The 26,934-nt window shown below is 35.5% G+C and overlaps 2 protein-coding genes across 2 annotated transcripts; both read left to right on the forward strand.

The window, feature by feature from the left end:
* Window positions 1-221: 221 nt before the first annotated feature.
* LOC146157531 (uncharacterized) lies at window positions 222-19,272 on the forward strand. The gene is given in 16 exon segments (XM_083388238.1): window positions 222-376; window positions 1,252-1,322; window positions 1,989-2,159; window positions 2,641-2,770; window positions 3,721-3,938; window positions 4,517-4,699; window positions 7,554-7,713; window positions 8,783-8,922; window positions 9,816-9,887; window positions 10,859-10,985; window positions 11,818-11,984; window positions 13,106-13,194; window positions 13,911-14,130; window positions 15,193-15,328; window positions 16,302-16,390; window positions 17,466-19,272. Coding segments are annotated over 16 exon segments (2,169 nt in total). The 5' UTR covers window positions 222-355; the 3' UTR covers window positions 17,641-19,272.
* A 2,898-nt stretch (window positions 19,273-22,170) lies between these two features.
* On the forward strand, window positions 22,171-25,180 carry LOC146157532 (activator of basal transcription 1-like). Its single transcript, XM_083388239.1, has 3 exons — window positions 22,171-22,366; window positions 23,145-23,334; window positions 24,826-25,180. Exons 1-3 carry the CDS (start codon window positions 22,171-22,173, stop codon window positions 25,178-25,180), a joined length of 741 nt encoding a protein of 246 aa, XP_083244365.1.
* Window positions 25,181-26,934: the final 1,754 nt, after the last annotated feature.

The raw sequence follows: 26,934 nt of genomic DNA on the forward strand, positions 1-26,934 counted from the left end.
ATCATCCATACCATTGGTAAAATCAAAATGAGTGTTCACTTTTTAATTACACAAAAATCAGGTAAAACTTAATCACAAGACAATTTTGCGTCACAACTAATTTATCTAAAAAGTTCAGGAAATCACATGACAACCTGTTCCTTACACGGGTATTCCCCAGTTTTGATTTCTGTAGCTTTATAACATCTGACATTCAAAGTAAAGTTTTATTAATTAATTGTGGCCCGAGGGGCTTAATCTTAGCAAGATAAACTTAAGTGGTTAATTTGTATGCCATGAACCACAAGGTCACGGTAAATGTCCTGAAGATACTACGATATAACAAGTAAAAAGGTTTGGAAAACTGGTGAAAATAATGCAGGATTTGCCAATTGAGGTAAGCAAAATTTATCTATTGTTTTGTTTAAATACGTTTTATCAAATACTTGGGCGCTGGTCTAGAATCCTATCACAACGAACATTATTTGGGTTAGGGTGCTAGTTTGGGTAGGTTAAGCAATATTATTAACTAATAAATATAGTTACACTTAACCTACCCTCACCCAAATATTGTGTGTTGCTTGAAAATATTTTTAACGCTGTGGTAGGATTAAAGACCAGCGCCAATTCTTGCCTAATTTTACGTGTGATATAGCTTTTCACGGTTATGGTTAATTTAACTATCCGCAATGTAAGAATCTTCGGCGCGACTTGACTGGAACTTTCAGGGGTTTATATTGCTACCATTATTTAGGTTAGGGTGAGTCAAATATTATTATTATATTTATTTCTTCCTTGCAATTTCAATTATGACAACTTGTTACACTACCATAAAAAAATAGGATTCTAGACCAGCGCTGAATTTTGGTGTAGAAAACTGTTTGAAGATCTAGCAGAATTCTTATCTGCATTCTGTGGCAGGCGCTTGCACAACCAATTTTATTTTCACAGATATTTGTGCACATAAATAATTCAGGTAATTGCACACCTAAATATTTATGCCCTGTCTTTATTGCATACCTGCACACCCAAGATTTGGCCAAGTAATGCAGCCTGGAGGGAATGCTGAAATTGGTTTGAAGACAGCCGTCTAAAAATAGTGGCACAAGTAAAATTTTCGGTCATAAACTAATTGTCTCACATTTATGCGATGGTTCACTATCTTCCTTAGGGCAATATGCGGCTGGCCTGTAAAAATTACCACATTGACTAATTTGGTGACCACTAACTGAAAGCTAAAATAGTATAACTGAGATCACTTTTGTTTTCTAGGTTCTATCAAACATTTTGCGATACTTGGATTTTTCAAGTAGAAGAGAAGCAGCTTTAGTTTGCAGATCTTGGTAAAAATACTTCATTTATTTATTTACCAATAATGGCTGTTGTAAAATGCTATGTGTTACAACAATGTTATCAATATGTGGTATTTTGCCAAGTAATGTTAAGTATGATAATTTTATGCAAACTTTGCCTTCTTGTTGGTGCAACGTTTTTAGAAGTTTGTCAGTTTGTTTGAACCAACATGTTTACCTGGTTCCAGAATGACTTTGTATTTGTAGTGTTGTCATTAGAACAGCCCTATGACACTATCACATCAAACACTGCTTTCTGACTCATACTTGTTCATAACTTATATTTAAATTAGTGATGGGCAATACCTTGGTTTCTATTGTACAATGCTACCCAATATTTTATAGGAAAACTACAGCAGTCTGATCTGAATTCAAATACCACCAATACTGTTACATAACTCCCAGTTTAATCAAACTTTTTTCATACGTCTTATACTTAAAGGTTATTAGTAAGAAATTTGTTTTTGACAGATAAATGATAACATTAAATTAAAACCATGGCTAAATAGTAAAAATTAATCTTTGAATTAATTATTTGCTTGGATCCTATCTTATTGGCATTCTATGATATAAATTGTATTTTATTTAATCATTCTGTCTTCCAATTTGTTAAGGCTTGTATACAACAAGACACCACATGTTAATTGTCTTTGCCAGGTATGAGGCCAGTTTGCACCCTGTACTTTTAAAACACACTCGCTTTGTGTTCGATGCAACCATCTTGGAAGATGAGAAGTACTTTAACAAGGGCAAGCACCTTTGTTATGACTGTATGTCAAAGTCACCCAATGTGCAAATTCTTGGATTGGATGAAAACTTCAATGCAAAGTAATTTTCCTTTTTTGTTTAAACAAAATACCAGGGTTAAGGTATCAAGATTTTAAAAGATGTGCAATACTTGCTGAAATGTGTTTTTATTTTATTGAGTTTAGGTATAATTATGTTTGATGCTTTTTAAGAGTTTTATTGATTGTGAATTATAAATTTTTGCTTTGACAGAAATTTCAATGCATTAGTATTTTTTAAAAGTATTGTTGAACATGTGAAAATAGATATACCACAACCACTAGGGCCTTTAGTAGTTAAATTCCATTTTTTTTATTAAAATAAGTTTATAAATATAAGTAACGCTAACTAACCTCCAAAGTCTAATGATTATGCTTAAATACACTTTTTTTAAATATGGAACAGTTTATTTATTTGTGCATTTTTTAATTGTTTTATCCATACTTCATAGTATAAGTTTTATAAAAGATGTTTTTCACATAATTTCTTGTAGTAGACAATAATATATATTGTTTTGTGAAAGGTATTTCTTAAGGCTGCACAAGAATGGAATGCAAATACTTGGACCCCACATTGAACATCTTTCCTTGAAGAATTCAAGTATTCTTGAAAGTACCTTCATTGAAATTCTGTCACACTGTGAAAACCTTAAGGTGAAAGAATCAGGCTGAACAACCTTATTGCTTACTCACTAACAATCATCAGCATGTTGGTGATTAATTACTCTAAAGCTTAATGTACACAACACCACACAGGCAGCAAAAGTACATTCACATTAACCTTAACTGGTTTCAACATTTTGTTTTGTAAAGTTTTTGTACTTATACTTCTCAATCTGAAACAGACAGAGAGAAAATTTTCCAATGGAGCCTTCCTCTAATTTAGAGGCTACCAAACTGTGTTCTATGGCATATTTTCTTCAATAATTTAAAATATTGAAATATTTGTCAGGTGTAACTACAAATTAAACATTAAAAAATATAAACTAATTGACTGCTATATAAAGAGTGCTATAATATTTTTGTATGATCTGTTTTTTTTAATATAGTTGAAGTCCTAGGCTTTATAAATACCTTGTAATCCTGCTTTCACGGTAATCATGCTCTTTGTTAAAAATTTAGACCTCCACTTTAAATTAGTCTAACTGTTTGTTTAGCCCTATGTTTGCAAAGATAGATTGTTAGAAATTACTTTACCCAGCCCCGCACTAACATGACAAAGTATTAGCTTTATCTTTTTTTTATTTTTGCACTTTAATAAACAAAGGTTTTTAGTTTTAAATTTAAAAATAGTGACCTGTAGTAATTATATGTCTCATCGAAAAGATTTGTACCTCACATCAGTCCTACTTTAATCATTAGCAAACTAAATATTTGCAGAATGGCTGCAATGTCTTTAAAAATATTAAAAAATTATAGAAAGAAATTGTTTTTTATGTTTGTACTGTTTTTTTTTCTTTTCGTTTCAGAGGCTAATAATACCAGTTATAAGTCAAATTTTTTCTCCATGCATTCAGTAAAAAGGCTGACTTTGATTATGCCAAAAAAACTTGTAAAGAATACTTTTCTACTTTAAATCAAGAGTTGAATATTTTTTTTTCTAGAGCTTGGACCTGAGTGGATGCAATTCTCTTTTTATGGCCGGTTCCCACTTTTTGTCGAAACTTGCTCCCGACTCCTTGCCACGACAAATCCTCTCGCAGATTACCTCGCTTGAGTTGTCAGCATCGCGATACATGAACGACTCCATTATCTGCCAGTTCTTCAGTCTGTGTCCCGAAGTTTCCAAACTATCGCTCGCCTCCAACAACCTGTTATGCCAGTAAGAAAAGTTTTTTTTTTAATATTCGGTTTGATTTTATCTTCGTTTATATAGTCTGCCATGAAGTGTTGATATAGTTTTAAAAAAATGTAAAGTTAGTGGTTCTTAAACTTCATAACCTGTGGGGCCCCCTATGCTTACTTAAAATATTTTTTTTATAAAATTTTTACAAAAAAAAAAAAATTGAAACTAAGTTTTTTTTTTGTAAAAAGTAAAATTTAAAAATGTACAATAACTACTCTTTAGTTGAAATCAATATCAAGGATGTGCTTAAGGTAACAAAATTTAGCAAAACATGATTTTAAAAGATAGTGAAGGTAAATCTTAATAAAACACAGCTTGAGGACGTCCAAGTTAGCAAATTAATTTGGTATTTTCTCTTTAACCAATTTTTTAAATTTTAGGGTATTTAAAGTGTGTAACTGAAAAAAGGTCGATTGGATACGTTTACAAATGTTCTGAAGCTTTTATCTCTGTTCAGCAACTGAAAAAAGCATCTAAGCCGTTACAATTGTTGAAAAACGCCTAAAAAAGGAGTATGGTGTATTTTAACCAGTTTTCTTTATTATTATGTTTAGTTCGCTGGGAATTTCCAAGTCCAATTCCCTGACATTTCTGGTTGTCCAGCAGATGATTTCTATGCACGCAACGACCATTACAAGCCTGGATTTCAGCAGGACCTCGATAATGTCTGAAGCCATGGAGATGCTGGCTTTAACCAAAGGACTTAAGCTCAAATCACTGGTGATACAATACTGCAAGTAAGGCGTGCTTTGTTTTTTTGTTTGGTCTGCTGTCCTTAATTTATACAGAAATCAACAAACTGGATTTTGTTCAATTTTTTTTCGGAAATTCGAATTACATAGAATTAAAAGTATTTAATACTTTATGTCAACTAAAAAAGTAATACACACCAACTAGAGATTAAACTAGAGCCTCCTAAGATAATTAAGTTTAACTTGCATGTTTTAACAGTAGAGCAAATCAGGAATTATTTTTATGAAACAAAAAAGGGGGCGCAGACTTGTTCCCAATTAGGGATGTCAGATAGTATTGGATCGCAGTCGATAATTGCCACTGCCAAGTGGTAGCATTGGTACGCGACACTAGAGTTGTATCTGTAGCCAGTGTTTTGGGAACCGAAACGGTCCCCCAAATTTCTCCAGCAGTTTCCCAAATTTTGGACTTGCAACTTTTTGGTATTTAAATGAAACACTTGCGGTCTCTTAAAACTACTTAGCAGTCACCCAAACCAAACCTTAAAAAAACCTTAAAAAAAACCTGGTCTGTAGCGATCAAAAACCAAATAATATGGGCATATTTCAGTCTTGATTTGGGGCCAAGCGCAGCTATTCTATCTTGGTAAATTTAACAAAACGAAGTATGTTAACACCTGGAAGTTACTCAACTTGGTAATGCTAAATACAATTTGGGCCTTAACATTGAAAAATACATTCAAAAACTATCTTCAAGCGTTTAAATTTGTTTTATTTGGTTAGTATGAGCTTTATGATGTCACTTGCTATTGGATAAAAGTATCGGTTTTTGTTATCGGAATAAAGATGTCAAGTACCAGACATACCTAAACCCGGAAATTACTTCGTTTGCAAAATTTTATTTTAGTAAGGGCGTGCTACATAAGTGATACAGTATTATATTTACCCGTTGCCTTCCTATATATTAAGTACGCTGCTAAAGTTATGGTAGTGGTAACATGCCTACATTGTTCAAGGTCGTTTTTGCTGTATAGAAAAAGAAAGCAATTTTTGTGTTAAGTTCAGCAAGTTATTGGGCAAACTTTTTCAGATTAGATTTTTTTGGGGTTTTAATAATAAAAACTGAAAAGCTACGGGAAAATTGATTTGTTACTGTGAAACATCAATTAGTTATACATTTTGTGGACGCTCGTGGTTTACTATAGGCTATAAAAAAGGATGGTGCAAACTGTTTAACGAATACATTCGTCACTTTTACTAATTGGCGAAGTTACGTAACACAAGAAATGAACGTGCACAGGCGAATACGGGAACTATAATTACCCGAGTAGATTGTCATAGTGTTTCGAATAAGCCATCGTTTTTCTGCAAATGTTTGGTAAAAAAATTGCGTATAGTAATTCAGTTTTTAACGGGCTCATAATAATATTGCATAACCTATAAGGAGGCCATAGTTACTTAAAATAAACAGTTAAATTACGGAATAATGCGTCATTTGCAAACTGTTTGCAAATGAAGATTCTATTTAAATGAAATCAACTTATTTTGTTGCCAGTTATTTTGATTTACTGTGATTTTCACTCTTCATTACACTCTTAATTGATTAATTATTAAAACTTTTGCAAAAAGCCCGCTTCTATCAAATGTTAAAAAAATCGGTTAAATTAGTCTTGTAAGGCGTAGTATATCAAATCTCATAAAAAAGTAGGTAGCATTTTAAAAGTTTTGAATAACTCTGTATTCATTTCAACGTCTCTTTATTCATTTATCAGCACCCGTTAAAAATGAAATTCGGAACGTGTACAAAATGCTACCTACACTTCTGTACGGGCTTTGATATTCTTGCTGACCTTAGAATAATTTTATCTAATCAATCTGTAGTCAGTTATGATGACAATTTTCGCACAGGTCATAATGACTGTGCAAAATAGAACGCGCTTAACCGAAAACACACAAAACCCTTCCTACCTAGCGTTATGTGACACGAAACTTTTAACCAATAACCAGTTTAACGAGGAAGTGTTCGATTACTTACGTTTTGTCATCCGTACCATGTAAGGATTTTAGATTTGAATGTACACCGAAAGCCATCGCAGACTCGCCGAATCTGTCGATCAATGATGCAAACAAGGCAGGCTAGAAAAACAACTGGCCTGCAGTGAGGTTCGAACTCATGAACCCCGGTCACACCGGGACCTTCGCTCTATAACTATTTTAAAATGTTTCGAATAACTCTTTATTCATTTTCAACATTTGTTGAAAGTGAAAAAAATAGATATTCGAAACGTTCACAAAATGGTAACTACTTCTGTATAGGCTTTGATATCTCTCGTTAGTTATGATGGCAATTTTCGCACGGGTCATAATGACTGTGCAAAATAGAACGCGACTTTTTATTTATTCAAATTAAACACGCCTAAATGACCGAAAATAAACCCAACCCCTCTAACCCAGCATTATGTAACACGAAACTCTACCAGTTTTACAGTGTTGTAAGTACTCAAGTCAATGACTAGACTTAAGTGCACTTATAAGTCGCTGTTTTCAAATGACTTGACTTGACTTAAGTCTTTTGGACAATGACTTAAAATGAAGTGCTTCCATTAAGCATTTTTTATTATAAAACTGGGATATTTATCTTGCGTTTTGCCCAATCAACAATATGCTTGCTATATCTTGCGCTGTGTATTATTTTTACCAACTTTAATAGTTTAACGTTTAATTTTTATAAAAAGGACTTGACTTGACATTGACTTGCTCTAGAATGGGATATGACTTTTTATTTATTCAAATTAAACACGCCTAAATGACCGAAAATAAACCCAACCCCTCTAACCAAGCGTTATGTAACTCTAAACTCTACGAGTTTAACGAGGAAGTGTACGATTACTTATTATAGGGAGCTGTCAGACGGAGGACTTTGCCTTCTCGTTCGTAAACAGCGAGGTCTGGTCGAACTCAATATATCAGGTAGCTCGGATTTGGGCGACGCAACTGTGTGCGCGGTGTGCGACAACCTGTACGACTTGCACACCTTTAAAATGAGAAAATGCCCTAAGGTGAGTAAAATAAATGATTAGTAATTTTCATGGATGTCCAAAATGCAAACATGTGTTGAGAAGCAACATTCTAAGCAACATTATTTTTGCTCAGTCAGCTGACCGGCGGCGAACTTTCTTTCCAGCTGCCTCGTATTCATCCGCACGCAGCATTTTGCGCCGTTTTTACGTTTTTAACCGTGTTTACTGATAAAGACTATTTGGTTAAATTTTGCTTGTTAAGTTCAAGTTGTATTTTTGGTGCGGAGCGCTATCAAAGCGATATTTATGTGAACACTTTAAAAATGAGAAAATGCCCCAAAGTAAGTAAAATGAAACATAAAAAATACGAAGTTTTAGTGAAGACAAAAAAGTGTGCTATTATGAGTCAAATAACCCAAGTCAAATTAAAATAACTGTATTTTAAATCACTGTTTTTTATTGGCATGACTTGCCCCACCCCCCTTGCCTCCCCTTTGAGAGACTTTGTGGTTTTGTTTGGTTGTTAGATTAAATAAGAGCAAGTTGCAAGTGTTGTTTTTTTATGTGATGAATTGGCATTTTTCGCACAGTTTTATTTTACAACTTCAAGTAATGTGCTTATAGTTCGTTGTTCGTACAAAAGGCGAATTTAGGTACAAGCGTTTTTTATTTTACGATCCGCTAAATGCACTTAGTGTTGTTCACTTAAATCTAATTTTTTTTAATTTTTTTCTGCAATTAATGAAATCTAGAAAATAAAAATACTTTATCGTAAGTTCGTAAAGTCAGATTTAAAATATGTTCCATCCGCTTTCTCTCAATTTAGTAGACTCTTTATTAAACACGCTGTGTTAAACCTCCTCTCTGCTTCTTAGCGTCATAGATAAAAAAAATCCTAAATCATCTGTTTAATGACTTATACAACAGGGCATTACTTTAATTTTCCAGTTTTTCTGTTACTGGTTATCAGCTGAACAGCTTCTTAATCAAAGGATTAAGCAAAAAACGTTACATTTTTAACCGTTTTTTAAGAAAACCAAACACTGATCCCATTTTCCACATTTTCAATGAAGTTAAATTATAAAACGCACACATAATTTTTTTCCAGATTTCTGACAACTCGGTTAAGAACCTGCACAAGTTAAAAAATCTTCGTCACTTGGACATTTCTGAGTGTTTCGACGTCGGGATGGCCGCTCTACATAAGGGAATCAGCGAATTAACATTGCTCAAGACTCTAGAAATGAAGTGAGATTTTGACTTTGCTTGTAAGCAAGAATTTGATTTCAAAGGACCACGACCCTTTTAGTATAAGCATTGCTGATTTTTGTTGTATTTGCAGTAATAGGCTATATTTTGCCAGACGCTTGGTGTTACGTCCGTAACATGTATATTACGGTCATGTCATAAGCGCCTAACGTGGGTGTGCAGAGCGTTTTAGAACGCCCAAGACTTCTGACAGGGCGTCAATGCGCTCTAGAATTTTACCAACTTATTAACAAATGTTTAAAATCAATTCCTGTGGCACAGTTGTAGTCAACCAAAAGTGATTAATACTTTCCTGAATTACCATTTCAGCACGAGGCCTTAGAATCCCCAAAACTATGTTTTTAAAATATATGGAAGCACGTTTTTTTTAATTAATGTTACATTTTGCCCATTTTAGCCTAATAGCGCCGTAAGAAACTTTTAAATTAGGATAAGGTTTGGTTTTTCAAGTTGTCTGCAACTGCAATCTCATAACACAGAAAGTCAGCAAATTGAGAACCACATGACACTGACAGTATAATATACACGTTACGGGTGTAACAGTTGGAAAAATTTGAAAATCCGGTTCGGCCCCTCGAAACAAACTCGTGATGGGCAAAACTACGAATTAGAACTTCTAGATGGTGGTCTGTACCACAAATCACACGTCTACCTACGCTTGACATGCCAATGTACATAACTTCCTTACTATATTCGTCCCTCACTATATTTGTAAAGCGTAGTCTATACCTACGCTATACATGCCATTGTACATAACTTCCTATCTAAACTTGTAAAGCGAACATTTATTCAACACTTGTAGCTTGAACACTGCTTTTGAAATGCCCAACATTCCTTGTTTGAGATTTAACATTTTTTCCATATATTTTCAGAGGTTGCAATCTCACAAAGTTTACCGATGCGTTCACATTACCCGACAACGCCGATACCTCTATTCCTAACAGGTTTTTGGCAAATTGGTGGTTAACCTGTGAAAAATAACATTTTCTATACATTTTGTTTAATACAGATAATATCAGATCAGAGCCGATGCCCTATACCAGTGGTTCTCAACCTTTTATGGCTTGCGGCACTCCTCAGAAATAATAATAGATTGCGGCACCCCTACAAGATATTTCCCTAGGTAATTCACTAGAATGCCGCGGCTGCCCGGTTGAGAACCACTGCCCTATACCAACTGGTAGTATTGGTATTTGTCCGATACTAGGCAGGTATCGGTGCCGATCCGCTACCAAATTCATTTGTCGATTTTAAACCCGTTTTTCGATCCAACGTGTAATTTGATATAATTTGTGAGATAAATATCAAAATATTACCTGAAAATTGACTTTCCGAAGCAAAATCATGTTTCGGCCTATCGCCCTGGAAATAGTTACCAATGCACGTTCTAGTTTGATAAACTCTGTTTGTTTGAGTATTCTAATGACGTCGTTTGGTGTCGGTTCGGACCGCGTTACCTTTTACCAAAATACCGAGTAGTGGAATAAAACATCAAGCATTGAACGGCCCTGATGTGTATTGTATGTCTGTAATCTTTGTAAAGGAGGCATGAATTGCTAGTAAAGATGTTCGACACTTGACATTTTATTCCGATGCCTATAGTTGAAATTAAAGACAAAACGTATTGTAATCCATTTCGAAACCAACTGGCGTGAATAAAAAGCAAATAGATCGTGAAATAGCAATGTTTTCCAGGTTATTTGGCTAAAATTTGGTAAATATAACTTTTACGGAAAAATGCGCTGCGTTCGTCCGCAAATCTTAGCTGCAAAACCCAGATCAATTTGGTGTCCGATCGACACCGATGTCACCCCAGTATCAAACGACTGCCAGTACTAACATTTAACATGGGACATCGGCTCCTATACATTAATATTGGACATTCCTAATACCAACCACTGTTTTGTGTTTCCAGCTCACAGAATGGTCTTGCCACTTCGGTTTCAGTTCCTCGAAATATCGCCGCCCGGTCTCTTCTGCCTTTATCACTCAGGTGTTTGGAAATCAGCTCATCGCAGTACGTCAATGACGCTACAGTGCAGGTGATTGGTCGACCATGAGGGTGGGGCGTGGGTGTGGATCCTCTTTACTTACAATTTGAGGCAGTTTGGGGTTATATTGACGTTATAACCCCAAACGGCATGTGTTTTAAAGGGAATGTTTGGAATTACTAAGACAGGGTTCGGCAACCTTTTCCTAAACGCAGGCTAAAACAAACTCAGTTCTTTGCGGGCCGTAATAAATTTCGTGTGGCTTTCAAGCACTTGTGATCAGGGTACGACCTAACTGTTTTATTCAATTGAAAACTAGTTTCCCTCATGCTATAAAAGTAACAACGCGCTTAGCGAAAAAAAATTGCGTTTGTTAGGTTGAATTTGCAAACCTTTTAATTTACAATAAGACGTAACTCATTGAGCACAAATAAAATGAAAGATGCAAATTTTCTAATTATATTATTGTTCTGTTTATCGTAAAAAGCCGGAATACATCAGCGAAAAAATATACAGATTTAAATAGGAGAAACTTTAAGTTTAGAGAGAAAATATTTTTCGTCTAGTTAAAACGTGATGAGAATATCAAAGCCCATACAGAAGTAGGTAGCATTTTGAACGTTTCGAATAAATCTTTATTCGTTTTCGATGTTGAAAATGAATAAAGAGTTATTCGAAACGTTCAAAGTGACGATTACACCTACTTCTGTATGGGCTTTGATATTCTCATCACGTCTTACTACAACCTCCAACCATTATGCTCCATCGTCTAGTTAACATAGTTAAAAATATGTGACATGAAGTATTGTAAAAGAGTTACGTCGATAAACCTCAAAATAGCGTAAAAGCACTTCTGCTTAAACGTCTCATCGCACGTTTACAGGCTGTAAGCATGCATCTAGTCAACCTCCAAGTGCTGAAGCTTTCCTGGTGTTCCTCCGTCACCGACTTCGGCTTGCTCGGCATCGTGAAGAAAACCTTCAACGGGGTGAACGACCTCGACGAAAAAATACCGATCGAACTTTGTGAGTACAAGTTGAAGTGAATGTCATGATTAATACATTGGGCATCTTAAGCTAATGTGATTTTCGAGGTAAATTTTCCTGTTATTTAGTCGTTATTGGCCTAATGTTAAGTCGTTGGGAAAGCAAGATTTCTCACTGGTGTTTATTTTCAGCGTGGTTTCATGAGTACTCGTGATTTGTCACATGTAATTTATGATGGCATGAGGTGATACGATTTCGTGATGTCGCACGTCCACATATGATGTCACGTGTGATTCCACGTGTGAATCTTGTAAGATGAGCTTAAGTCAAGCCTATAGCCACAACATCTCGTTATTTATAAACTGGCGCTTTCCATATTGTTATTAGTTGTTGAGTCAAAATTCACACAGCTGGCTACATTCATTTGCAAAACTTGTTCCTAATGAGCAAAACCTCGCTATTTGACATTTTAAATTGTTTTAAATGCTTAAAGCTTTGTGAAGCCGGTTAGATGCTTTCCTGTTGTGTTTATATTGTGTTTATGGTGCCCTGTATAAGCGAAAAAACGTAAAACCGTCTTTACAATGACCTTTGCGTTAACCCAGTGGTCGGCAAACTGTGGGCCGCGCATAGCCGTACAATGTACGGCGTACATTCATTGTACTTATTTCAACAGTTGATGTGGTATAGAATTTTTATATTGGATCAGCTTGGAAAGGCCCAAGTGACAAATGTGGTCCTTGGAGCCTGTCAAACTATATTTTTTTGCCAACTTCAACTACATGTAAACGCAAAATTTTTTGCGCTTTGCGCCTATTCGTTTTGTTTTTAGTATGTTTTACATTATAGCATGGCAGTGTTTTGGGAATCGAGGCGCCGTGTAATATTTCACCTTTAAATCAAATATCTTGTGTCTGCCACTGTTTTCGTAGTAGTTTTACTTAGTGGGCCTTCACTTGCTCTTCAAAGATAACTTTGGGCCGCGACAACAAAAGTTTGCCGACCACTGCGTTAACCGGAGCAAAAATATCAGACGATTTCTGATACAAAATCTAAACATTCTGCGGATTTCCGTATGGCCGAGGTCGTGAGTTCGAACCTCACTGTGGAAAAGAAACGAATTATTTTGGCAAGCTAGCGATGTACATTAGCCGTTTACTTTTTATTTTGCTTTTTTACAGTGACGCTAATCACATCTGGCAAGCACAGTACAAACCACAGCTACAGTGGCTTGATTCAGCAACCAGGCTCACAGTTCAAGCAAAAGAGATCAAGTGAGTGACTTTTCCTTAGGAGATTTGTTCTTTTTATGTCTAGTTTGTCCAGAATTCTGTAAAGACATGAAAAATAAAATTCAAAACATGAAAAAAGCAACAAAGAGCCAAAATTAGGCAATTAAAAAATTTTTTTTTTTAAATATACTTTAAACTTTTTTATTTAGCTCTAATCAATTTACAATCCTTTTTATTTTAAAACACATTTTTTTCCCACAGCAAATGTAAATGGCAAAAATTAGTGCTTCAAGATATACACATAACTTGTTCTTTTGAGAAAAAATCGCAGCAGTTTTGCTTAAAACTGAAATTGGGTGAGAACTAAAACTAGATTAGAATTAAAATTAGCAGCATGAGGCTCCAACTCGTCGCAACAGAACACTTGCGGTGCGCCTCAACCGTTGTGCCGCAGACATATGGAAAAACTAATACAACAATATTATGTAAACATATATTTTTTAATATAATTTTTTCCTTTTCTCTAAGTCGTTTTTGGAGTTCTACAGGTCGCCTTTGCGTAACAAAAGGTTAGGAATCACTGGTTAGGAATTACTACGTGAAGGATAAGCTTTAGCTTTCTATTGGGCATAAAAAGGAAAAAAACATATATAGTCCTTATGAACATGGAATAATAACGCATTTTAGGTTTCATTGCATCCCTGTTTTGGTATGCACTTTCAAAGATTTGAATTTAATGGAGTCTTGCAAGTGAAAAAACAATTTGACTTTTTACTTATCCAGTTGTCCAAGTCTATTGGACAGTTTGGTGTGCGTCCAACAAAGAGGTGTTGTTTCAGGCGACAAGCTGCAGCTTCATAGCGACTTGTTGGACACGTACATGAGCCAGCGAGGAATTGTTCGACTCACCAAACTACGGGAACTTGACCTTTCCAACTGCCGCAAGGTCACCTTGGGAGGGCTGCGATGCGTGTTCGGGTGAGATTCTTAATCGGGGAATTCCAAATCAAGTTCACGGCCTTTTTAAACAGACAATATTTGCTAACCTCTCTTACCTTGGCCATATAATGTCTAGAACCCGGTATTGGTTTATTTATTGAAAGTGGTCTAAATTATGCTGCGTTACAAGGTTTATCAATTAAAAGGCGACAAATTTAACTTTAAAAAGCGAGAATAAGCAAGTTTACAAACAAATAAAAGGGAATGTCCGATACCTGGCATTTTATTCCGATTTCCGATATTGAGGAAAAAAGTTTTTCCATCTGGTCTGATGCCAAATGACGTCATCATTATGTTTATACAGAAAAATGAGTAAAAAATGAGTTTTTTTTAGGATTCTAAGCCAAAATTGCTTAAACGTTAGATAGTTTAGTTACCTCCAGTTGTTAAACTGCTTTTGTTTCGTAAATTTTTACCCTTTGAAGTAGAAAACGCCGCGTTTTACCGCAAATCATACCTGAAATAACAATATAAATTTTCTGGTCTCGTCAGCGATCCGATATTATCGGACATCCAATGTTCCGGCAATAACCTTCGCAAAGGCACACGATACACTACTTTATGTATATGTCATAAACGTTGGTCAGTTCTGCTTTAGAGGGGCGAGATCACTGTATAGTGTATATACCTATGTATATTCCACAGCTCAATTGCTATATAGGTTCTTGTTATTTAAAATCAGTAGCACTCGTTCGAAAGCTGGTCTTCCATTACATAATTGGATTTTTAATTAGGGCAAAAAAGTATATTAAAAATTAATGTTTTTTGTCACATTGATCATTTTTGATAATGAATTACCAAGTCAAAAAGGTCGAGTAGATCGACATCATCTTGCTTAAGACGTTTCGATACGAACTTGTATCATCTACAGTTATTTATGTGACCCTGAGTGAAGATGATACAAGTTCGTATCGAAACGTCTTAAGCAAGATGATGTCGATCTACTCGACCTTTTTGCTTTGCAATTTATCTACAAGCTAAAGATTCCTGCATAATGTAGCCTTGTTTATTTTTAGCAAGTTAAACTTACTGTTTGTTCAGTTACAAAGGTGGACCGTTCAAATACCTTGAGAGCCTCAACCTGAATATGATGCGTCACGCTGTGAACGATGACTTGGCAAATATTATTGTCAGTGGATGCCCGGATATTCTTAATCTATCGTTAGCATTTGCCGACGTAAGAAACTGTAGCTTTTAATCGAAAAAGTTCTAATAATTCTCCGATTAACAAGTTCCATATCAAATTTGTTGGCGGTCTCGCGTAACAATTAGTAGTTGGAGGGATATAATGATATAGTACTGTAGATCCCCTTCAATATGAAGTTACTTGTACTAACAGAATGTGGCAAGCATTGACGTATGGTTGTTTCTCTACTCGTTCCCTTCTGAACCTGCATAGCTCAGTTGGTAGAGCGAAGGTCCCGGCTTGACCGGAGGTCGTGAGTTCGAACCTCACTGCAGGCTAGTTGCATTTCTACCCTGCCCTGCTTGCATCATTGATCGACAGATTCGTAGTCCACAATGGCTGTCGGTGTACTAGTTGGAGGGATTAGAAATGGAAATTATATTAAGCTCATATCAAACTAAAAATAGTGTGTATAGTACTGTTCTATAAAGGCTTCAAAATTATTAAATTGTGTACCATGTTTAGAAATAATGTCAATTCAGCCACTATTCCTAGCTTTGCTATTTGTAAGGAGCCACATACAGTCGTGCTACAAATGTTCTTTTGCTTTCAAAAATCAAAATGAAAAATGGAAAACAAAACACTTGCAGCTTTAGCCTTACCAACGCCAATATTTTAGTTTTACATAAAATTGCCCAAATTTTTTTTATTTTTCTGTATTTCGACTGCAACCTCTCCACAACATAACTGATTATCCGTCAACCCTTAAAGAAAGAATTTCTTATCGGACGGGTACCGATACTTCCACCTGGCGTTGCGTATCGGCTGCTATCCGATATTATCGGGCATTCTGGTTATATCGAAGGGGAGTATCCCCAAATCGTTACCCCTGCCCCGCCCTAATTATGACGCTACTTTGAAAAAGTTGCTGCGGGATTTTTACGATTTTTACAGAAAGGGAGATTTCAAGTTCTTGACTTTATATTACACAACAAACAATTTACGACTTTATAATTGTTTGCAGATAACCGACGTTGGTGTGCTTCAAATAACAAGGTACCTCCGTAACATCGACAACTTGGACCTCTCAAGCTGCGATGGAATCACTGACAAGTACACTTTGCTTAACTCAGAACTTTTTTAACTCCTCAGTACCAGGAATGTCCGATAATATCGGATCGGAGCCGGTATCCGATACCAAGTGATAGTATCGGCATGCGTGCGATAATAGGGTGATATATCGCCGCAAATTCGTTACCAAATTGAGTTGGTTTCGGTGCCGATCCAATTAATGTAGAAATTTCACCCATGGTTTGCGTCCAGCATAGTGATTTCTACCTTGAAACGTTGATTGATCAAAAAACTAACCGGTTTTACGCTAAAACAAATTTTCGCCTAATAATATATAACCTTTGGGCATTTCAATTTTAAATTTTTGGATTACTTACCGATAGTAAAGAGTCATTATCGCATAATTTTTTGTCCAAAACATCGTGTATCGTTATTAGGTCTTAAAAACCTAGAAATTTTGCTCTTAGTTAAATAAATGCAGTGATTATAAACACCGGACTATGACCGTATTTTTCCAGCAAGGTTTCGTTTTTCTTTGGGCTTCTTATTAAGATTTTTCTCTCTTTTAAAGTCTTTGATTGTCTTTCAATTTATTTCATAAAAATATACGACAAACCTAACTTTACTCATCGTTCAAACCACGTCAAGTTCACGTTCTATATCAGGGTTGGGCAAATGTATTCAATTAATGACCCATTTGCAGAAAATACAAGTACTAGAGAGCCAAAATTAATTCAATACAAAAACAGTAAATAATGTAAGTTCAGCAATAATAGCACAATTTTAATATAACCATACGGTAATAACAAAATACCACACACAAAATTTATCAATGTCAGTCTTTCGTTTGAATGGCTAATCTCTGAAACCTTGGCGAATGAAATTGCGTTAACTTGCTGTCTCGGATTCTAAGTATAGTTTACGTCATAACCGAAATGTTTGTCTAAATAAAGAAAATAAAAAGACAGAAACGTTAATAAATGGCACTATGAACGTTTCTATTGGTAGCCTTTACAATTTTTTTGGAATTTTACGATTCGACTAGAAGAGCCACAAAAACATGCCGGCGAGTCGCCCACTCCTGTTCTATATCATAAAAACGTTTTACTGCTTGCAGATCGCTGGACTACCTGGCGTCCAACTGCAAGTGGCTGCGTGAGTTGGACCTTTCCATGTGTCGCAACGTAAGCGCTGCTGGAGTCCAGCGGCTAAGGGATCAGCTTCCAGCCATTACAAGGCTCCAATCGCGACATTCTGGTGGTGCTGGTGTCAGTGGAATGCTTAAGTTGTGACCAAGTGATGAAATGTGGACCGTGAGACTGTTACCAAGTGTTAAAGTGCTCGGCAGGCTGTATAGGTCAGGGCTACTTCATAACGTGAATGCTTTTTTTTTCGAAGCGCAAGGCGAATAACTGTTCTACTAATCAGCTCGTGGAATTTTTTTCCATAAGCTTTTCGAGAATGTCACTCATCGTACCACAAAGTAGTCAGTCATTTTTTTAGATAACTAGACATTTGTTGCTTGATAATGAATTTCAAAGCCCAAAAGGTCGAGTAAATCGACATCATCTTGATTAAGAGGTTTCTATACGAACTTGTATCATCTTAAGTTAATGTGACTGAGAAGTACTTTTTAGCTTTGAGATTCATTATCAACATTACAGACCCGTGTATGGTGTACCCATGGTCTTCTGTTGAGCTCCACATTCAACAACTCAAAGGTTCGAATACGGACCGCGGTCCGCAAGTTAAAATGTCTGCCGCCTAATCTAAACCGTTAGTGAACAAGTGCACCGTCTAATTTAATTTAAAATTTAGTGAGACTATATATTCCCGTATCTTGGCAAGCTGTCGCCTAATTTATATTTTTTTATTTAAATAAGGCTAGATTCAAAGCTATGCGTTTCACACCTATATTCTTACTATTATGCCTATATATTTGTATGCCTATATTAGTTAAGGATTATAATTGCAAAACAATTTTAAACCACGGCATTTAATCAGAATATATACCAAAACGGTTAAAAGCCCAACATAAAACTATTGACATACTACAAGAATTTATATCTTCGCGTAATTCTATCACCGAAAATTACACACGAATCAAGGTAACTCTAGCCGCCTTTTTAAGTAAGGCTTACCAAAATAACTGTTCATACTTCTCTTTAGGTTCCAATAAACTGGGGCCAAGCTAGGTTGAACGAATAGTAGATAGCGCATTCGTAACCTTCTATATGTTCCTAACCTTTGCGGCTTGTTTACAAGTATTTTGTTTTTGGATTTCTGTATTGTTGCAATATGTAGAATTTCAAAAAATCTAAAAATATGCCGCATCCTGGTTAAAAACTACTACTCTATATTTGCGTTACATATATATGAGGCGATATTTTCACGATTGAATTTCAATTCGTCTATAATACTAGTGTTATATCCTAGATGCTATGATCATTTAATCTCTTGCCAATATGTAAGAAATTTAGAATATACAGCGTTTTAAAGCTATTTTACCGTCCAAGGTACTATTCAAAAAAAATAAAAAAATACCACTCACAAAGGCCCGTGTTACTGATAACTTGTTATTTTTGCTGTGCTTTATTCAACGACGAAACTTTAATTTGAATTGTTTTGCGGTATCTCATTTAAACCGACGTTTCATTTGACTGTGTATATATTTTACTGTTTTATCGATAGCTGTGACTCGCGTAGGTACTATTGCCGTTACTATGGCGCAGCATATCTGTAAGAGAGTTCATTTTTAACTGCCCTACACGTTTGCATTTCTACTAAATTGCCTTCAACGTGATTTCTGAGTTTATTGTTGATTTTATTAAAGTGTCTTTAAATTATATATAGCCAATTTGTGTTCTATCTTATTATTTCTTGTATTTATTTGTGATTATCTTTGATTATAAACAACTTACTGACTCGAGTGTGTTGATTGCAGTTAAGCTAACTTTTATATTCATTTATACTAGAGTAAACAGACATGTTTAAAACTAAGACGAATATCTTTTCTGTACTAATCATTGCAAAATCCACCCTACTGTCGGGGATATCATATTGTGTAGGAAACCGCGCAGCGTTTGTGACCGCTTGCGCGGTTTAGCTAAGTAACCGCACAGCGCTGCGTAAATAAATCTAAAAAAAATTGCCGCGACATTCCAAAGTTTTCATTTCAGTTAATTGAAAAAAGATAGCAAGCAGTTTGCACTTTGATGTTTGATCCCTAAAAAGTAAGCTGTTGTCCGTACTTTTATGTTCGAATTAGCTTTTTAGGTGTTTGTAGTATTTTTATAAGTGTTGGAATATATTGCTTATAGTGCTCAAATTTGCGGGCAACGCAACTTTAGATTTTAAAAATAATTTACTGTGCAGCGCAGCTTGCGAACAAATTATTGCAGTGCGGTGCGGGCAGCGAACAAAAATTTTGTATTCTCACCATCTCTATTGTGTACATAACCCGTTGAAATAACGACCTAGTTTTTCCCGAATTTCAAACATTTTTTCTCCAAAGGTAGTTTCCACATACTTTTTTTTTTAATTTTGCGTTTTCAAATAGGATAATTATTGGGAAAATCTATAAAAACAGCTTTGTAATAAGGAGTTGGCCATTTTTGTGTTGGCCAAGAAATTTGGCCGCCCAATACCCTACTGGTTCGGATATGACGCAAAGTTAATAACATGTGCAATTTGTAAACAATAACTTAGGATATTGTAAAATATCAAAGTCTATAGAAATTATTTCTATTTCTATTGTCTGTGGTATGTATATATAGTGTTAACTTACTTTACAGTAAAACTATATGTGTAAAAAAGCCTGAAGCTTAACTTAAAAGCATTGCCTTTCTCGAATATATACCATGCTCTTCATGTTTCTGGAAATAATTTTGGAAGTTATAACTAAAAAGTAACTGTCACAGTCACTTATTAAGCGTTTTTGTTAACTTTATTAACACTTAAAGGCCTATAAATAACCAAGAACGAGAATCACTAACTAACTCAGCAGTTCTTGAGTCTTAATTTGTATCCAAAGATCACACCTATATAAGATCCGAGATTTTTAATCAGGGTGTGTGTTTACCTGAAGTAGTAAATTGCATAACCGAGGCTACGGAGTGTTTAAAACCACTCAAGAGAATAAACTTGTTTGCTACTCCGACCTCGGCGACCTATAAATAAAGAAAGGAAAACGCTATTGAACCAGATGTTCTTTTACGCCAATATGTGATTTTTGATTGATTTGGGAAAGGGTTGGGGTTTGTTGACCTGGGCGAAGTTGGCGCGCTGGATTGGTTTTGGGCAATATCTCCAAAAGTTCAAATTTCTACACAATCCCTATATTGCTTACATCTTTCCAGCAATCACACTTTTGGCGAAAAAATAATAATATTCATTTTTAAGAATATTAATATTTAGCTATATTAACACCCAATTTTTAAATTTTCTCGCTAATTTTTTCACGAAATAAACTACAAGGCATATTCTTCAAAATAAGCCATCGCTTGTAGTCAATATCAATCGGGCCATGCTTTAATATGCGATCAAAATTTTCATAACTGCTCAAGTTCGACATATGGCCTTTCGATTTCAAATGCCCCAAATACCATCTAATATTCACGTTAGAGATCTGAAATTTTCACACACGCCTTATAATAGCTTCAGCAATCCAGCAATCACACTTTTAGAAAAAAATATCGGCAGCTGTAGAGACTTTGTAGAGGCAAAAAGAAGCTTTGGCTGCGCTTACAATTATCAGTAGTAATTCATTTACAGCTGCGCAATTTTGAGCTGCGTAACCATTTCCCCCTCCCCAATCTGTATTCTGTGCACCGCTAAAAATAAAGTAATATACCAAATGCTATTAAACGTAGAATTACTGCACGTTTTAGTATTTTTTTGAAACGGCTAGGCAAAATCATGTTTTCACACCTCAAAATTTTTTGCCCTGCACACCCAAGATCTTGGCGTGAAGTGCCATGAAATGCAGATAGGTCACCTACGCAATATCAAAAGTTTCCACTGCACACTTAATTTAGAATTAGGTTTCTTGTTTTTTTTTTGTTTTTTTCTGGTTACCGGGTCAAATTTGATATATTGTTATTAGATGAATTACCTCTAGTAATCTAGTTGTACACCTAATTTGATTAATTTGTGTTTCAAGTTAAAAAACGCTGGTTGGATCGCAAATCATGACTGAAATTCCTATGTTAATTTGGTATGGCACTAGTACAACCCTAGTATTGGATGAGTTACGATGCAACAACATGGTAGCGCAGGGTTGGCCTTAAGCACTCGCCCGCTCGCCAATGCAAAATTGCTCCTGGCGAGTGCTGATTGGCACCCACTCACCCACCTGGCAAGTGGCTTTAGCGAGAAATTTAACACATTGGTGTAAGACAACTTGTGTTAATACTAAGCGACCACTACTAAGCGAAATATAACTCAGCGCCAGTTATTTTCCCAAACTAGCCGCTCGCCCGGCTGGCGAGTGTAAATTTTTGCTTAGGAACAACCCTGTATCGGATATCTGCTTCAAATGATATTATTGGATATCTCTGTTGCACACCTGCTCAGAAAGCCTAAAATGTGTTTCATAAAAATTTGAAACAGTTAATTGTTATTGTACACCCTAAATCTCAACAAAATGTGCAATGTACACAGAGTGCCTTGCAGTTGTGTACAGCTAAATAAAACGCTATGTCACACTAGAAGTCATTCTAACAATATTTGTTTTACATATTTCTTTGATCACATAAGCACTGCATTAGTATCTTGTAGAGCTAAATACAGCATTAAACACTTGTGTTACTGGCATTGAAACCATGTCAGAAGATATTTCGGAATCTGATAAGTTGGACCCATATGAAGGTGAAGAAGAATATCTGACCGAAAATGAAAAGAAAACCACCCCTGGGTTAATCTACATCAGTTTTCTCCCCCCTAACATGACCCCACTTCACATACGACAGATCTTTGAAAAGTATGGCGAAGTAGGAAGGATATTTTTACAACCTGAAGGTAAAGAATTAAAGCGAGACTCTAAGCTTTAAATCCTATTTAACCTTTTAAAGACCAAGTTTCACCAGTAAAACTAAACATTTCTTGTTTCCCACATTGACACATATTTGACAAAGTAATTTGATACTCACTACGAACTTGTGTTTTATTACTTTTTTAACTTGCAAACCTTTGAAAGTTACTTTCAAACCTTGAAATTTAAAAGTTAGATAAATGAAAGTACAATTTATGTATTGGCACAAGACTTTGTATGAAATTGATGCTGACTGACTAAGGATCCCTAAAACAATATAATTGTTTGCCCCCGCTCACCAATGTTTGCAGTTTGCTCTCGGAGAGTGTTGAATGACATCCACTGACCAAATTTCCTTAGCGGTAAATAAGTTGTTTTTATCATGCCTACTGGACTCATTTTGTTGATCTGCAACATATTATCTAAAATGCTTAAGACTGAAGGCCAGTTATTGCACAAAGCGCTAACTTTGTGCAAACAAATTAAACAATCACATTAGACACAGCAAAAAAGTTCTATGTATTCAATAGTTTGGTAAACAATTGAGGCTGACGTTACGAGAACTATGTTAACCCCTGTAAAGTTTGATTAAAGCATTGGAGAAAAACTATTAGGTGGAGGATTTAAATTTACAGTCATTGTACCGACATTTACTAGTGGTATTTTATCAAGGCGAGTGCTGATAAATACACTTGCCTAACTATCTAAATTTTGGTTTCATTTTAACCCTGGGACCGTCTGTTTATTATAAACCCTTTTTTTCAGAACATGGCCCGTCTAAAAAGAAAAAAGTTAAGCCGAAATACAACAAGGGTTCATTCTCTGAAGGATGGGTGGAGATGGGAGACAAAAAACTGGCAAAACGACTCGCTATGACTCTCAACAATAGTTTAATAGAAGATGGCAAGAAATCCAAGTTTTCAAATTACCAATGGAATGTCAAATATCTGCACAGGTAATGCATGGAATATATGATTGTAAATTGCTGGTCAGCTACAAGATTTCTAATTTATAGCTCTTTTGAAACAGCTTTTATCTGTAAAAACGTGTATATGTATTGCAAGAATGTTGTCTGCTGCTGTTCGTAAAACAAGCGTGTGGTGAGATTTGAACTTACACCCTTGGCCTTACCGGGACTGAGCCCTTATCAACTGAGCTAAACAGTATACAGGCTTACAGGGTAGCATGTCAAAAAATCACCAGAGCTCTCTTGCCTTCTGCATTATGTCCGTAAAACTCGCCTGTAATGAGATTGGAATTCACGATTTTGGCCATACCAGAAAGGCCGCTTAGCAATAGAAAGTAGTTTTCCCTAACTTACCACTGCGTTGCCGAATTTAGGTCTCCATTGAGGTGTGACCAACGCCCAGGCGAGTGTGTTTGCGGTTTTTTGATTGATTTTACCTAATACTGCTTTTAAACTAGCAGCTTAAATCACTGTGTTCTTTTATTGCGTATACTGAGATTTGTGAATATATACTCAACGGGCAATATCAATTGAGTGAAGTGACTCGGTCTAGAGTTCAAGAAGTTATAAGGACATTTAACAGCTGTAACGCCATTTGGCATGAAATATGTCAGACATATTGAATTTACAATAAATGTTAATTTTTGGAATATATGTGCAAAGAATTTTAGTCCTGAGATTTTTCTGCCTAGATATTTTTCGGCACAAATTATGAAAGGCCAACTATAAATTGCCTGTTCCTTGGAGACAGGTGTAACAAGTAACGTGTTAGAGAATTAGGCAGCTGTCAGCTCTCCCCTGAAGGGCAAGTGCCTACTTATCGGTAGCAACTCACATCTTCTAAAATAGCTAAACCACTTTTAATTTTTTTTAATAATACATTTAACCTTAAATTATACAATTTAATTTAACCTTAAAAAAGGTTAGATATTTTTTACCAAACTTTCCCAAGGTTTCGTTTTTTGATTTTTCATAATAATACTTTAACCCTTGAAATAATTTTTAAACTAAAATAATACATTTTGTTTTTTAAGTTTTCGCTGACAGCATCTGATGGAGCGACAATTTTTTTAATTTCTTTAATTATGATGCTAATACATTTTGTTTTATTGTAATAGTAAATCTTAACCTTCACAAAAAACACATTTTTTCTAAACATCCCCAAGATTCCGCTGGCAGCATCTAATGGAGCGACAATTTTTTTGTTTTTTAACCTTAAACTAAGAGTCTAAGATAATCCATTTTTTTATAATAATAAATCAACCTTAAAAACATCAAAGTTCATCTCAGATATTTTCCAAACATCTTCAGATTTCGCTGACAGTCTTTGACGCAGCGTCTGACTCACAAGCTAACGGATCGACAATTTTTTAATTTTTTTATAATCATACATTGAACCTCAAACTAAGATAACACATTTTGTGTTTGTTATAGTAATAATTTTCTTTAACCCTTAAAAAAATCTTTCTAAATCTCCAGATTCCGCTGGCAGCATCTGACGGAGCGTCTGGCTCATGAGCGCGAGTCTCGGAAGCAGAAGATGCGGATCGAGCAGGAGCAAGCTCGCAAGGAGACCTCCGCGTTCCTCTCCAACGTTGCAGCGAGCAAGAGGATGGCAAGTATCCGGGAGCGGAAGATCAAGCAAGGAGAAGAATGGAGAGGGGACAAAGTGACGAGGAAAGTAAAGCAGAGGAAGACTGTGGAGGAGCTGAGAGCATTGAAGAGGAGGAAGTTGATTGGAGGAGGGGACAAGGTGGATGTTGAGGAGCAACAGAGTCAAGGAGAAGCTCCTTCGCAGCGGAAAACTGTTTTAAGTAAAATCTTCTCGCTGTAGTAACAACAACTGCTGCGTTTTTTGTTTTTTGTAATATGAATTTTTTTGCATTTTAAGGATTAAAGATCACTTAACGTATATGATTTTTGTAGGGTTGTTTGTCGACTCGCCCCTCTCTGAGTCTGCGTAGGTCAGTGGGTGGAGCGATGGTGCTGGCATGACAGAGGTCGTGAGTTCAAACCTCACCAAAGGCCCATTGTAAAATAGTTTGGTGACTCTAGTCCCCTTTTTTTGTACAACATTGCAATTGCTCGTTTTGTTTTTAGTTTGTAATATGAGTTTTTAGGGATTTAAACTATTGGCATTTTGGGGATTAAAAATAACACTTAAAATACACTTCTCCCTATTTTTTGTACAACATTGCAATCGCTGCGTTTTGTTTTTTTATTTGTAATATGAGTTTTTGCGTTTAAGGGATGAAATATCACTTAAAATATGTGTGATTTTTGTTAGGTTCCGTAAAAATTGCGCGACATGTTTAATAATTTTTTTTTGCATGTTAATTCAACTGATTGTCAAAGTTTTGCGGGTTCTTTATCGCCACCTTACCGTGAAGTTTATTAATTCCACAAGCAGATTGGTTTAATTTAATCATTTGAAAAAATCAATGTTTTTTTTTCATAAAGGTTCGAGTCCTGAGTGTGGATAGGTTTTGTTCTTACAAGGTATTTGTTAGTTTGCATTTAGAAAGCAAATATTATATTTTATTATTTACCAAAAGATCCAATTACTTCCTTAATAGGAATTATTACCCGACGGAACGAACTTTGCTGCCGAGCTGCCTGTCACGCAATTCGATTCAAAATGGCGTAGTGTAAGGATTGGTGATCAACCGTGAAGCGTTAAAAAGCACAGATCCTTGTTGAGTTTAGTTTGCTCAGGTAACTGTAAGCTAGTTCCGCATTTCGGCTAAGCAAGCAGGATGACAATGAAGCAAGTTTAAAGATATTTAATATGTAGAAAAATACCGCTTAGTCCAGCTTTTAAACTAAAATAACCGACAGAAAGAAATGTATTTTGTTTAGTGTATAATTCGGTATTTCATTAAAATTCGCAAAGGAGTATGCCTATTTACAGTACACCGCAGTGTTGTAAACAAGTCATTTAAAATAAAAGTCATTTCTAAAATAACTTAAATCTAAGTCAAGTATTTTTGAATAAATAAAAAGTTATCGGTTGTGTAAGTCAAGTCATGATAGCAAATTGTTTTATGTGCAAAAATTTGGATAAACAGCTCAATTTCATTAAAATAAGACTTGAAGAAAACACTTCATTTCAACCCAAGCCATTTGTCCAAAAGACTGAAGTCAAGTCAAGTTATTTGAAAACAAATCATTACAACACTGGCGCACCCAAACACAACTCAAAATGCAATCTTAGTTGGGCTACTTTAGCGATCGAGAGCTGTAGTTACGGGTAAGTAGGCGCTGGCTCTTAATGCGAGAACCAACGGCTGCCTAAAGTCTATCACACGTTTCTTGTCGGTATCTGACTCTAAAGTAGTGTTTCCTAACCAGTGGGTCGCGACCCGCTGATATATTTTCACCGGTAAATTAAACAAACTTCCCATTTTTGCCTATTTTTTTACCATATTGCTAAGTAAATATCTAACATAGTAGCTTAATAAATATAGAAACCAAAATTGTAAAGTGGATTCTAGATTTGAACAGCAGTTTGATTGGTTCACGCTATATAAATTTGAATAGCCTAATACTGCTTGGGTACATTTAGCAAGTTGTGGACTGACTGCTTAA

The sequence above is a fragment of the Ascidiella aspersa genome, chromosome 4, assembly GCF_963924565.1.
Source record: "Ascidiella aspersa chromosome 4, kaAscAspe10.2, whole genome shotgun sequence".
NCBI classification, from domain to species: domain Eukaryota; kingdom Metazoa; phylum Chordata; class Ascidiacea; order Phlebobranchia; family Ascidiidae; genus Ascidiella; species Ascidiella aspersa.

Coding starts and splice junctions, on each gene's coding strand:
- LOC146157532 (XM_083388239.1), top strand. CDS start 22,171: ATGTCAGAAGATATTTCGGAATCTGATAAGTTGGACCCATATGAAGGT. Junction 22,367..23,144: donor GATATTTTTACAACCTGAAG/GTAAAGAATTAA, acceptor CCTTTTTTTCAG/AACATGGCCCGTCTAAAAAG. Junction 23,335..24,825: donor AATGTCAAATATCTGCACAG/GTAATGCATGGA, acceptor CTAAATCTCCAG/ATTCCGCTGGCAGCATCTGA.